The 13,171-nt window shown below is 37.7% G+C and overlaps 2 protein-coding genes across 7 annotated transcripts in view; both read right to left on the bottom strand.

Moving 5' to 3' along the window:
* Positions 1 to 13,171, bottom strand: part of LOC127874620 (mitogen-activated protein kinase-binding protein 1-like) — a 126,120-nt gene that overhangs the window by 75,783 nt on the left and 37,166 nt on the right. For all 4 annotated transcript variants that reach the window (XM_052419073.1, XM_052419072.1, XM_052419071.1 and 1 more), the window contains exons 5-10: positions 9,655 to 9,771; positions 8,821 to 8,916; positions 5,732 to 5,914; positions 2,698 to 2,861; positions 1,752 to 1,824; positions 1,140 to 1,253 (exon numbers count right to left, since the gene is read on the bottom strand). In XM_052419073.1, the coding sequence (XP_052275033.1) occupies positions 1,140 to 1,253; positions 1,752 to 1,824; positions 2,698 to 2,861; positions 5,732 to 5,914; positions 8,821 to 8,916; positions 9,655 to 9,771 (747 nt within the window). The remainder of the gene's footprint in view (positions 1 to 1,139; positions 1,254 to 1,751; positions 1,825 to 2,697; positions 2,862 to 5,731; positions 5,915 to 8,820; positions 8,917 to 9,654; positions 9,772 to 13,171) is intronic.
* LOC127874621 (pleckstrin homology domain-containing family D member 1-like) overlaps positions 1 to 13,171 on the bottom strand; it is a 121,993-nt gene that overhangs the window by 10,754 nt on the left and 98,068 nt on the right. The window lies entirely within an intron of this gene.

Consider the following 13,171-nt stretch of genomic DNA (forward strand, 5'->3'; position numbering starts at 1 on the left):
GTACATTTGTGTGATTGTATGTTTAAATAAATTTTTATAAAAAATGTATGCAGCATACTGTTCCATTGATGTTAACATTATTAGATAAGTTTGGTTATACATGTATGTGATTGTTTATCATGTGCAAACCAAGGTTTTTATGTATAAATAAAGCTTATTAAGACTTATGAAGTTACTTATTATTATTTATGTATTTACATACTTTTAAAAGTAATAGTATAGTCAATGACATTGATGTTGTAAGGTTTCTTAGACGATTGTCATAATTAATAAGGTCGGAATAACTGACAGTTTAGCGCCACGAAAAAGTGGCGACAACTTTATTTGGGCCAGTGGAACCCCTGAATGAGCAGTTGTTGGTTCAAATCCAAGACATGTACATGACAACAGTTTGGATGTATCTTGTAACTTCAATCATTTAGTCAGGACATATCTTGCATGCATTTTCTATAAGTAAAAATGATTCTATGTTAATTAAAGAGAAATTCACAGATATAAAATCATTTCCTGAGTAAGACATCCAGACACGCAGAAGTGTACAGAAGAAGGTATATTTAGCATATCAATGGAATGTGGCACTTAGGCAAATATATTTTGCATAGACAACAGTTTTGTTGTACTTGTAACAATTAACAATTCTTTCAAAGTTATCTCAATTTTATTGTATGAGATGACACAGAAAAAGCCCTGCTTTTGTTGGCCTTGGAATGTATTGGCATTTGTTACCTCAATCTTAGAATGAGTTCATATGAGCATGGGTAAGTGAATATTCCCCCCAAAATTGCATCCTGTTACAGGCTATTTCCAATTGCAAAAAGTAACAAAAAAATGCTGTTTCCCAATGGCAAAGTTTCCTTTTTCTCCCCAAAATCGTACCAAAATTTTCCCGTAAACCGCTCAAAACGTCTCCAATAAACTAAATTATTGGTTTATTGAGTTTATTATACAACAATTTAATTCCCTAGCACTTTATAGTATAACTTTTAGAAAGCAGTTAAACATGCACTTATAAACAATTGGTATATAGTTATTTATAATCACATTAAAAATATTAATTTTTCCCCAATTTCATGGTTTATTGCGCTTTTTTCCCGAATCAAATATGTACAGGTTTTAGAATATAAAGCGAAAATCCTTACCTCCACACCGTACACACAGGAGCTGTGATAGAGGAAGGACCAGGACTTGCCAATCTTCTTCAAGTCGTGTACGTCCCACACATACATGCTGTGGTCGTTGTAGATACAGGTCACCTGCAGTAGAAATGTCCGTCAAGTGTTGACATATCCGCTAAATTAAAATCCTTTGCAGTGATGACGAAATCAGGCTAAGACTGAGTGCCATAGTATCTATGGTAACAGTGTACAAGTGTAAGTATCTATGGTAACAGTGTACAAGTGTAAGTATCTATGGTAACAGTGTACACGTGTAAGTCACTTTTTTTCTTACCCATTTGCAACTAGTCACAGGAAAGTTGCATAGTGTTATATTTCAACTTATCCACATGGATTTAATAGCTCACTCGTATTAAGTTTTTTTTTTAAATGAACAAACATTTAGTCTCAATACTTGAATAATAAAGAAAATGTTTACAGACTATAAATAGTTTGTATATACATTAAGATTAAATATTATTCAAACTTCAATATACACATGACAATTGTAAGTGTATAAAATATGTGACTTAAGTCACAATAAAACAAATGCTATATGAATCTAAGCTAAAACACTGACAAAATCATGTAACCTACCTTCTTGTGTTCAATGTCATACTTTAACGCTAGAGTGTCGGGGTATTTTCTTTCAATGCCACCAGTCATGAGGCTTATGTAAAAAAAAAAACATAAATATTTAGTAAATAGCATTTGTGTTTTTTTTTAAAGTAGCATCAAAAAGAAACGAGTGATTGATATTTTCTAATAAAGTTTCAGTCAGTGCTTGAGATTTTCAATCAAGTGGAAATGATTGCTTGACATTATTTTGAACCAATTGGTAATACAAATAGAATATTATGCCCATATGGTGTTCTGAGAACTTCAATCAGTTAAGTTGGTTACGTAAAATCATATTAATCCCACTTTTACAGCGAATTCGGTTGATTAAAGCCCTGTTGATTAAATATCATCTATAATCAACGGCAGGAAATAACGTCAATATTTCCACAAAATGACGTAATAAATCCAGCAAAATAATCCAGTCAAACTAATTTTGCTAAACAAAAAGGTTTACAAAATAAAAAGTGGGATAAATAAAGAGGCTCGTGCTTTTTGTTTTCTAAGCCTCGCATGATAAACCTGATCTATAATCAACACTCATCTATTATTCTCTATTTAACCAACTGCATTAAAAAAAGAATTACAATTGCTTTACCACAAATATCACAAGCTTAGTAGAGCATTTAGTGACCTTTGTCTAAAAAAAAAAAACACTGTGAAAACGGCTCTTCATGCATGTGCTTGAAATGTTGCCCCATATAAGCCTGTGAAGTCCACACAGGCTAAAGAGGGACGTAATTTCCTGCTTGTATGGAATTTTTATTAAAGACAGTCTCCTCAGGGAAAATCCAGTGTAAGCAGAAAGTTTTGTCCCTGATTGGCCTGTGCAGATAGCACAGGCTATTTTGGGACAACACTTTACTCTCATGCATTAAGCCCCATTTTTCCATAGCGAGGCTAAATTGACTTGAAGAATCTGTACCTGGAAGTGGTCGGTGGTGCTGCCACGTCTACTCCAAGGTGGTGAGGTCGTGGCAAGGTCACAACATAGTTCAAGGACGTCGCAGAGAACACCCGAACTATTCCATTGGCACAGCCAACAAATATGTAGTCTGCTGACGCTGATATGCATGTAGCGCATGTTGACTGCAGAAGAAAGTAACTTTCATTATGTTGATGAACACCAAGTCATTAGATCAAAATTGTCTGAAATCTAAACAATGAGCTTACTTTGATAGGACTGATCATTGATCCAATTGTATCTTGCTTAATTTGATGCAACTTTGAAATAAGTAGATAATTGTTCATAAAAATTGTATCTAGAAAATCTTAAATTGATGGCGATGGCATTTTTAACTTTTAAGAAGTGCATCATGAGTCTGCTCAAATTAGATATAGTCGCTTCCTGAATGGGCAAACACACTAGCAATTGCTCCCAGTTCTAAGCTCAGTAAATGATGAACACCTAGCCTTTTAGATTGCTAAATACATTGATCACTGGTAAATAAAGGACTGAGTTGTCCAATTATTGCTTTATATTTTGTAAAAAAAGTAAGGCTTCAATATTATTTAACATTATATCCTTGGACAAACATCAAAAGGAAATGTCAACAGAAATAACAGCATTTGTCCATCTGACCTACACGTAGTTCCACCAGATTGTCCATCTGACCAACCAGTAGTTCCACCCACTTGTCCATCTGACCTACCCGTAGTTCCACCCACTTGTCAATTTTTACCTACCAGTAGTTAAGCCCACTTGTCCATCTGAACTACCCGTAGTTCAATCCACTTGTCCATCTGACCTACCAGTAGTTAAGCCCACTTGTCCATCTGACCTACCCATAGTTCAATCCACTTGTCCATCTGACCTACTAGTAGTTCAATCCACTTGTCCATCTGACCTACCCATAGTTCCATCCACTTGTCCATCTGACCTACCAGTAGTTCCACCCACTTGTCTATCTGACCTATGCATACTTCCACCCACTTGTCCATCTGACCTACCAGTAGTTCCACCCACTTGTCCATCTGACCTACCCATAGTTCCACCCACTTGTCTATCTGACCTACCCACAGTTCCACCCATTGTCCATCTGACCTACCAGTCGTTCCACCCACTTGTCCATCTGATCTACCCATAGTTCCAGTCACTTGTCGATCTGACCTACCCATAGTTCCACCCACTTGTCCATCTGACCTACCCGTTGTTCCACCCACTTGCCCATCTGACCTACCCCTAGTTCAAACCACTTGTCCATCTGACCTACCCGTAGTTTCAATCCACTCGTCCATCTGACCTACCAGTAGTTCCATCCACTTGTCCATCTGACCTACCCGTAATTCAATCCACTTGTCCATCTGACCTACCAGTAGTTCAATCCACTTGTCCATCTGACCTAACCGTAGTTCCATCCACTTGTCCATCTGACCTACCAGTAGTTCCACCCACTTGTCTATCTGACCTACCCATAGTTCCACCCACTTGTCCATCTGACCTACCAGTAGCTCCACCCACTTGTCCATCTGACCTACCCATAGTTCTATCCACTTGTCTATCTGACCTACCCATAGTTCCACCCACTTGTCCATCTGACCTACCCGTTGTTACACCTACTTGTCCATCTGACCTACCCCTAGTTCAAACCACTTGTCCATCTGACCTACCCATAGTTCCAGCCACTTGTCCATCTCACCTACCTGTAGTTCCACCCACTTGTCTATCTGATCTACCTGTAGTTCCACCCACTTGTCCATCTCACCTACCTGCAGTTCCACCCACATGTCTATCTGACCTACCTGTAGTTCCACCCACTTGTCCATCTGACCTACCCCTAGTTCAAACCACTTGTCCATCTGACCTACCCGTAGTTCCATCCACTTGTCCATCTCACCTACCTATAGTTCCATCCACTGTCCATCCGACCTACACCTAGTTCCACCCACTTGTCCATCTGACCTAGCTGTAGTCCACCCACTTGTCTATCTGACCTACCCGTAGTTCCACCAGCTTGTCCATCTGACCTACCCGTAGTTCCATCCACTTGTCTATCTGACCTACCCATAGTTTCACCAGCTTGTCCATCTGACCTACCCGTAGTTCCACCCACTTGTCCATCTGACCTACCCACACTTCCACCGACTTGTCTATCTGACCTACCCGTAATTCCACCCACTTGTCCATCTGACCTACCCGTAGTTCCTTAAACTTGTCCATCTGACCTAACTTGTCCATCTGACCTACCAATAGTTCCACCCATTGTCCATCTGACCTACCTGTAGTCAACCCATTGTCTATCTGACCTACCCATAGTTCCACCCACTTGTCCATCTGACCTACCCGTAGTTCCATCCACTGGTCCATCTGACATACCCATAGTTCCATCCACTTGTCCATCTGACCTACCCATAGTTCCACCCATTTGTCTATCTGACCTACCTGTACTTCCACCCACTTGTCTATCTGACCTACCCGTAGTTCCACCAGCTTGTCCATCTGTCCTACCCGTAGTTCCATCCACTTGTCCATCTGACCTACCCGTAGTTCCATCCACTTGTCCATCTGACCTACCCGTAGTCCCACCCACTTGTCCATCTGACCTACCCACACTTCCACCGACTTGTCTATCTGACCTACCCCTAGTTCCACCCACTTGTCCATCTGACCTACCCGTAGTTCCTTAAACTTGTCCATCTGACTTAACTTGTCCATCTGACCTACCCGTAGTTCCACCCAATGTCCATCTGACCTACCTGTAGTTTCACCAATTGTCCATCAGACCTACCCATAGTTCCACCCACTTGTCCATCTGACCTACTCGTAGTTCCATCCACTTGTCCATCTGACATACCCGTAGTTCCATCCACTCGTCCATCTGACCTACCCGTAGTTCCATCCACTTGTTTATCTGACCTACCCGTATTTCCACCCACTTGTCTATCTGACCTACCCGTAGTTTCACCCACTTGTCCATCTGACCTACCCATAATTCCACCCACTTGTCCATCTGACCTACCCGTAGTTCCACCCACTTGTCCATCTGTCTCTTCTCATTGAATTGACACAGGAATCCCGACTGTGTGACACAAAAGGCGGACTTCTCCTGCGGACCCACCCCTGTGACCACATCACAGAAGAAGTTGTTCCGATGATCGCCAAGAATACCGTTGCGTCCATTGAGTGGAACTGTCTCATTGACCTAAACAAGTCAATATAATAATAAAGCCATTTTTTTTTTTTTTTTTTATTGGTCAATGCACAATTAGTTCTAATGCATTAACATTCATCTTAAGCCTATTATAAACATTCATTATTTCGATTATAAAACAAGAGTTCCGCGGTCGGAGATGACCGCATTGAAGCCGGATTTTTTATTTAAATGACAGGAAAGTACCTTTCGTGTTTTTGTCAATGCAATACTTAAATTACTGAAATATTGTTCAAAGGTCAAAATATTTACATCCAAGGTCACAGTGACCTCGACCTTCAAATGAATGACCTTGAAATGACCAGTGGTCATCTAAGTGTGCTTGCAAACCTTTACGTCAAGTTTGAGATTCTAGGTCCAAGCATACCAAAGTTACAACAATTTTAACATTTTAACATTTAAGTTCACAGTGACCTTGACCTTCAAATGAATGACATTGAAATGAATGACCTTGAAATGACCAGTGGTCATCTAAGTGTGCTTGCAAACCTTTACGTCAAGTTTGAGATTCTAGGTCCAAGCATACCAAAGTTATAACAATTTTAACATTTTAACATTGAAGGTCACAGTGACCTTGACCTTCAAATGAATGACATTGAAATGAGCAGTGGTGATCTTCTAGTACTGGCCAACCTTTATGTCAAGTTTGAAGACTCTAGGTACAAGCATACCAAAGTTATAACATGGAATAAGAACTTTAACATTTTTACCTACCAAAGTTATAAGAACTTTAACATTTTTACATTCAAGGTCACAGTGACCTTGACCTTAGAATGAATGACCTTGAAATGACCAGTGGTCATCTAAGTGTGCTTGCAAACCTTCATGTCAAGTTTGAAGACTCTATGTCCAAGCATACCAAAGTTATAACAATTTTAACATTTTAACATTTAAGGTCACAGTGACCTTGACCTTCAAATGAATGACATTGAAATGACCAGTGGTCATCTTCTAGTACTGGCCAATCTTTATTTCAAGTTTGAAGACTCTAGGTACAAGCATACCAAAGTTATAACATGAAATAAGAACTTTAACATTTTTACATTCAAGGTCACAGTGACCTTGACCTTCAAATGAATGACCTTGAAATGTCCAGTGGTTACTTACTAGTTCTGGCCAACCTTCATGTCAAGTTTCAAGACTCTAGGTCCAAGCATACCAAAGTTATAACAACTTTAACATTTTTACATTCAAGGTCACAGTGACCTTGACCTTCAAATGAATGACCTTGAAATGTCCAGTGGTTACTTACTAGTTCTGGCCAACCTTCATGTCAAGTTTCAAGACTCTAGGTCCAAGCATACCAAAGTTATAACAACTTTAACATTTTTATATTGAAGGTCACAGTGACCTTCACCTTCAAATGAATGACCTTGAAATGACCAGTGGTCATCTGTTAATCCTGGCCAACCTTCATGTCAAGTTTGAAGACTCTAGGTCCAAGCATACCAAAGTTATACCATGAAATAAGAACTTTAACATTTTTACATTCAAGGTCACAGTGACCTTGACCTTCAAATGAATGACCTTGAAATGACCAGTGGTTACTAACTAGTTATGGCCAACCTTCATGTCAAGTTTCAAGACTCTAGGTCCAAGCATACCAAAGTTATAACAACTTTAACATTTTTTATATTGAAGGTCACAGTGACCTTGACCTTCAAATGAATGACCTTGAAATGACCAGTGGTCATCTGTTAATCCTGGCCAACCTTCATGTCAAGTTTGAAGACTCTAGGTCCAAGCATACCAAAGTTATACCATGAAATAAGAACTTTAACATTTTCGAGCACGCCGCCACCCCGCCCGCCCGCCCGCCCCCCCGACAACATCAATCTATAAGCCGAGATTTTTTCGAAAAAAATCCAGCTAATTAATTAACGATTTTTTGTTGGCTATTTATACAAGAACTATGCTGTGCTTTCGCACTGAAGGTCTTTTTGCATGGATGTTTGTTAGTTTCATCACCGCAATTTCTTCTTTGTCTCATAGAAGATGAAAAAGCATCATGATAGAGAACATTATTCCTAACAGATGACACTTCCTTATAATTATTACAAAATGGTGAAATTTCAGAAAAACCTTCAAAGCAGTTAATCAATTGCCTGACTCAAATGATTTATTAAAATTCAGCCCTAATAAGAAAATATGAGATGAGTTTTCACAGCTAAGAGCCTTCCCACTTCTTCTTCTTCAAATTAATTGCAGGGCTCCTCTGGAGCATCCACGCAATTTGACCATTTTATGAGTCTTTGGCCTGGGTAGAACCAGTACTTGGGTGTCTTTGGGGGAGATCTAAAGAACACTCCCACAGTGGGAATAACCCATGACCTCCCGATTGCTAGGCGGACACCATATTCACAACACCACAGCGAGGTAAAACATAAACATTAATCTCACATATTGCTGGGGTAGGCCTTTTAAAGGACACTTAACTAGGCACTGTTCCTTTATTAATCAATGTAAATATTAATAAATGTTAGTTCAATATCCGTTCTCTTACGAGAATAATACTCTCCCTTGCATAACTTTCTACAAATTATTAAAACGAAATTAACTCTTTCAGTGCTGGAACCGAATTTTGAAGGCCTTTGCAAACAGTTTGGATCCAGATGAGACGCCACAGAAAATGGCGTCTCATCAGGATCCAAACTGTTTGCTATTGGGATAGTATTCTTTGAAAAAAATCTAAGAAAACGCTAATTTTAGAAATCAGCAGACGAGATTTTAGCAGACGACAAATTTCCCAGCATGCAAAGGGTTAAGCTTTCTCCTTTCTTAAAAATGCAAATAGTGCAAATAAAATATTGTGGACCATAATTAATCAAGCTTCAGATAAACATTAGAAGAACTTAACCCCTAAATAACTTATTAGTCTACTCGACTGGGCCTCTCACCTTTGATTTACTGCTATCCAGGTACCAGAATTTCACATGGCGGGTACCAGCAGTCACAAAATGGGAGCCGTCTGCTGAGAAGGCAACAGAGGTCACCTGCAACATGCAGTGCAACATAAATACTAGGCTTGTTCTGGGAAATTGAATTTAATGTATTTGCATTAAATTTTGTCCAAGATAAGCCTGTGCAGTCTGGACAGCCTAATAAGAGACAACACTTTTTCGCCTTCACTGGATTTTGGCTATGAAGAGACTTCCTTCAAGCAAAAAATTCCACGAAAAAAAATTGTGGACTGCACAGGCTAATTTGGGATGACACTTCACGCACATGCATTACGCCCCTGTTTCCCAGGGCTAGATACTAACTCAAACATGCTACACATAGCCTAATGTATCCCCAATGACACAAACACTACAAGTGTTGTATAGATAATGCTCACTGCAGAGACTTGAAGACTCGTAATTGCTAGTCATAGAAAATACAAGATGCAGAAACAATTTTCGTAAGGTGGGTGGTCCAGTTAAGATTCAAGGGACATGTAATCAAAACTGCTTAAAAAAATATAACTTGAGGACATTTTTTTATTTAAAATAATTCCTGAAATCTCTGACTGTTTCTTTTTAGCTTTGTTTTAACTGACCATTTAAATTATTCATGTAGTAAAAATATTGCTTAGATGTCTAGTATTTTACTGCTAAAACTTTTGGGTTGAGTTTTTTTCATTCTTGATACCATCTGGTTGTCAAAAACAGTTTTTCTTTTTGGGGACCCGAAAAAAAAAATCTAACCTTATTCAACAAAGTTAAGAATTCAGTTCTTTTACTACATCCTACCTTACTGGAGACTTTGTTGGATGCAACCTTTGAGCCGGTTCTCCAATTCCAGACACAGACTTGCATGTCATGCTGGGTACCAATTGATACAATGTATTTCAGGTTGGGTGAAAACGTCTGAAAAGAGATGCATGATCAATAAAACACATGTCATTTGTTATGCATAAATTATCCTAATACCTTTGGTGAAAACAATGAATTGTGAATGTCACTGATGTTCCTGAAAGACGCCTCTCCCCTCTTCAACAAGGGCAGAAGGTATTGGTTGTTACGGTTTAAAAACTGGTTTCCCAACTATAAAAGATTCCTACCTATGAAGTGTCATGGCGATACCTCACATTATTGTCAAGATATGGCATGGACAAAATTTCACTTGGTAAATAACCAGGCCTTTTCCGCCCAATGCCACGGGTCAGAAATTCGGCTCCATTCCCAATGCAAATTTGGTTGTTTTTTTCCCAATTGAAAAAAAAATTCCCAATTCCCAATTCAATTTTTTAAACATTTAAATATATAAGTTAACCTGATCCAGTGTAGGAAATAGAAAAATATTGCATAATAAAATTATCTGTTGCCTTGAATTTGTTTTAAAAAACAGTAAAATATGTTAAATTGATTATTCAAGAATTTCCTTATTTTCCCCAAAATCTGGCGTTTTGCAATTTTTTTCCAACTCAAAAATAGGCCAGACCCTTTCCCAAAAATCTGATAAAAAAAACGGCACTTATCACATATGTTTATAATATTTTGTAAAATTTGAAATATAAGAAACACTATTTACATGCGATTATTTTTCCCAATTGAGCCAGTTTTGCGAATATTTTTTTTCCCAAAATGGGGATTTTCACGACCCGAAATTCCCAAAATTCCAGTGTGGTGTTTTCCCAAAATGGAGCGGAAGAGGCCTGATAACTGCTTAAATATGACAATGGAATTGATGGTTTCTATCAGCTGCAATGCCCCTGAATTGAGACCAACCTTATGTTTTAATGTTCAAAGTTGAAACCTCTTATCATTTCCATATGCTCTGAACAAAATTAAAATATAAAACCTAATGAAGGACAATAACTCTAAACAAGAGCACTGCATAGCCGGTGCCAACGCTCGGCTGCAGGTGCAGTTTTGAATAAATGAAAGCTTGTCAGAAGATTATTCTTTTAGAGGTCAGTGACCTTGACCTTTGACCTAGTGACCCGAAAATGGGTTTGGCGTTTATAACTCCTCAAGGTGCAGCTACATATGAAGTTTCAAAGTTGTAGATGGAAGCACTTTGATTTTAGAGCCAATGTAAAGGTTTAAGTACAATGCGGACAGCGGACGAGCTGGCTATGACAATACCTCGGGTTTTCTCCGAGCTAAAAATGAAAGTATGTGTTATGGCTGTTTTGCACAGTACATCGTTACAATGAAATTTGAAATGTTTCAAGTAACCTCCTTTTGTTTTCTAGATTTTAAAGCTACAAATAATAAATGACATGTTGATATTGAGTCTAATATGAAAAAAAAATGGGCACGATAAGTGTAAGTCTAATAACATTGGATAACAAAAGTCACCCAAGCCCAACTAAACATCATAATGAACAGTACCCTCAATTGTAAATGTTATATATTGAAGATTTTAGGAGAACCACTCTGGACAAGTTTTCGTCTACGGACAGATGGAGCAACACACAGACAAAGGAACGAACAGATATCCATTGTGATTGCAGTATACCTTGTTTTACGATGTTTCGTGTGGGGGGGGGGTATAATGATAAAATAATTACATCCTATTCATAACTTATAACTAGCACATCCAGATAATGACTGTTGGTTACTTTCTTTCTGATTTTGTATTTATTGTTTTTCAAAATGGACACGCCTCCTCTTTGTCAAAATATTGAATATGGCCTAGCAAATTGTATATTTACAATAATGCATGAGCTTATCAAATTTAATGATTTGTTTGCATCAACAATGCCTACCAAAGATTTCTTCATTCTTGAAGATCGTTTTCTTCATTGATAGATGTGCAAATACTTAAATGTAGGCTGCAGGAAAGCATGTGGCAAGTAAGCATGGCTGTTTTGAATACCAATAATTCCAGGTACTTGTAAAAAAAGCAGTGATATTTTTCAACAGAAAAGATTAACTCTTTATGTTATACAGTATATACGGTATTCAGTGGACTCATTTTTAAATCTGTCTAATACACTCAGAAGACTAAGAATGGTAGAAACTCACTGCATACTCAGGATTAAATAAGACTGAGACCTGGGTACATTAAATTGCTTTCAATGCTCACAATGGAAATTTCAAGAACACATGTATATTATATACATTTATATCGTTGGTGAATAGGCACTTGCTGAGTTTTGAAAGGTCAAGGTCATGGAAGACTATGTGAAAATCCCGCATATGACCTTTAAAGAGGACAAATCTGGACAATCATTTAAGCAATTATTTTTTCATTTGGTGCATTGTTTATCAGTGGCTGAGGTGATAGTCTTAATGGCAGTAGAATAAATATGGTAACTGAATAAGGTATATTTTTATTGAAAACAAATCACAACAATCTTTAAACAGACAAAAACACACAGTCTATTTCAATAGAGTAAAATACTGCATTACTTTTATAATAAAACAGAAATTGTATCTTCAAATCTCTGAGCTCAAAGACACTAAAGGGATTCACATACTTTGCAGGTTGCAGTAATTAGGAGAAGTAAAAGGTTACAAACTCCCCTGAGAAAGTGTGCAAAGCTTCAGCACATATCAAACTTCAAAGGGCAAAGCTGCTGAAGAAGCAGAAATCTACCCAACACTTATAGCTTCTGCACTAAGTGATATACCAGTTAAATACCAGGGCATAGATAGCAGACCTTGGGTAAATAAACATTTCTAGATTGATTATCATTAATTGAAATGCTGCAATTCCTTGCTCTACAAAAAGGTGAACAAGAAAAATATGGAAAGAACTACCATTTACATGTAAAATGTAATTTTTTTTTATACGTGATTAAAATATAAATTATAATAAAAGAGTAATAACAAGAATACTACAACACAATAAAATGTGTTTCTTGGCTGAATTCTAGAATATAATCGAGCCACACTCTAGAAAAATGGGGCTTAATACAAAAGGGGCGCCACTAAATTCAACCTTAACTGGATGTCAATAACAAAAGCCTTTTTATAAACGAAAATACGAAAAACAAGAGATGTTTTTGTCAGAAAAACAATGCCCCCTATTGCGCCGCTTTGAATTCATATTTTTGACCTTTGACCTTGAAGGATGACCTTGACCTTTCACCACTCAAAATGTGCAGCTCCATGAAATACACATGCATGCCAAATATCAATCAATTGCTATCTTCAATATTGCAAAAGTTATGACCAATGTTTAAGTTTTCGGACGGACAGACGGACTGACGTACAAATAAATCAAAGTACTGACAGTACTGGTGTGACGATGCTTTTGAAGAGGATTGATATAAAAGCATATTTTTAAGTTTATCTACATCACCACAATTGTGTG

Source organism: Dreissena polymorpha, chromosome 3 (assembly GCF_020536995.1).
Source record: "Dreissena polymorpha isolate Duluth1 chromosome 3, UMN_Dpol_1.0, whole genome shotgun sequence".
Classification (NCBI taxonomy): Eukaryota; Metazoa; Mollusca; class Bivalvia; order Myida; family Dreissenidae; genus Dreissena; species Dreissena polymorpha.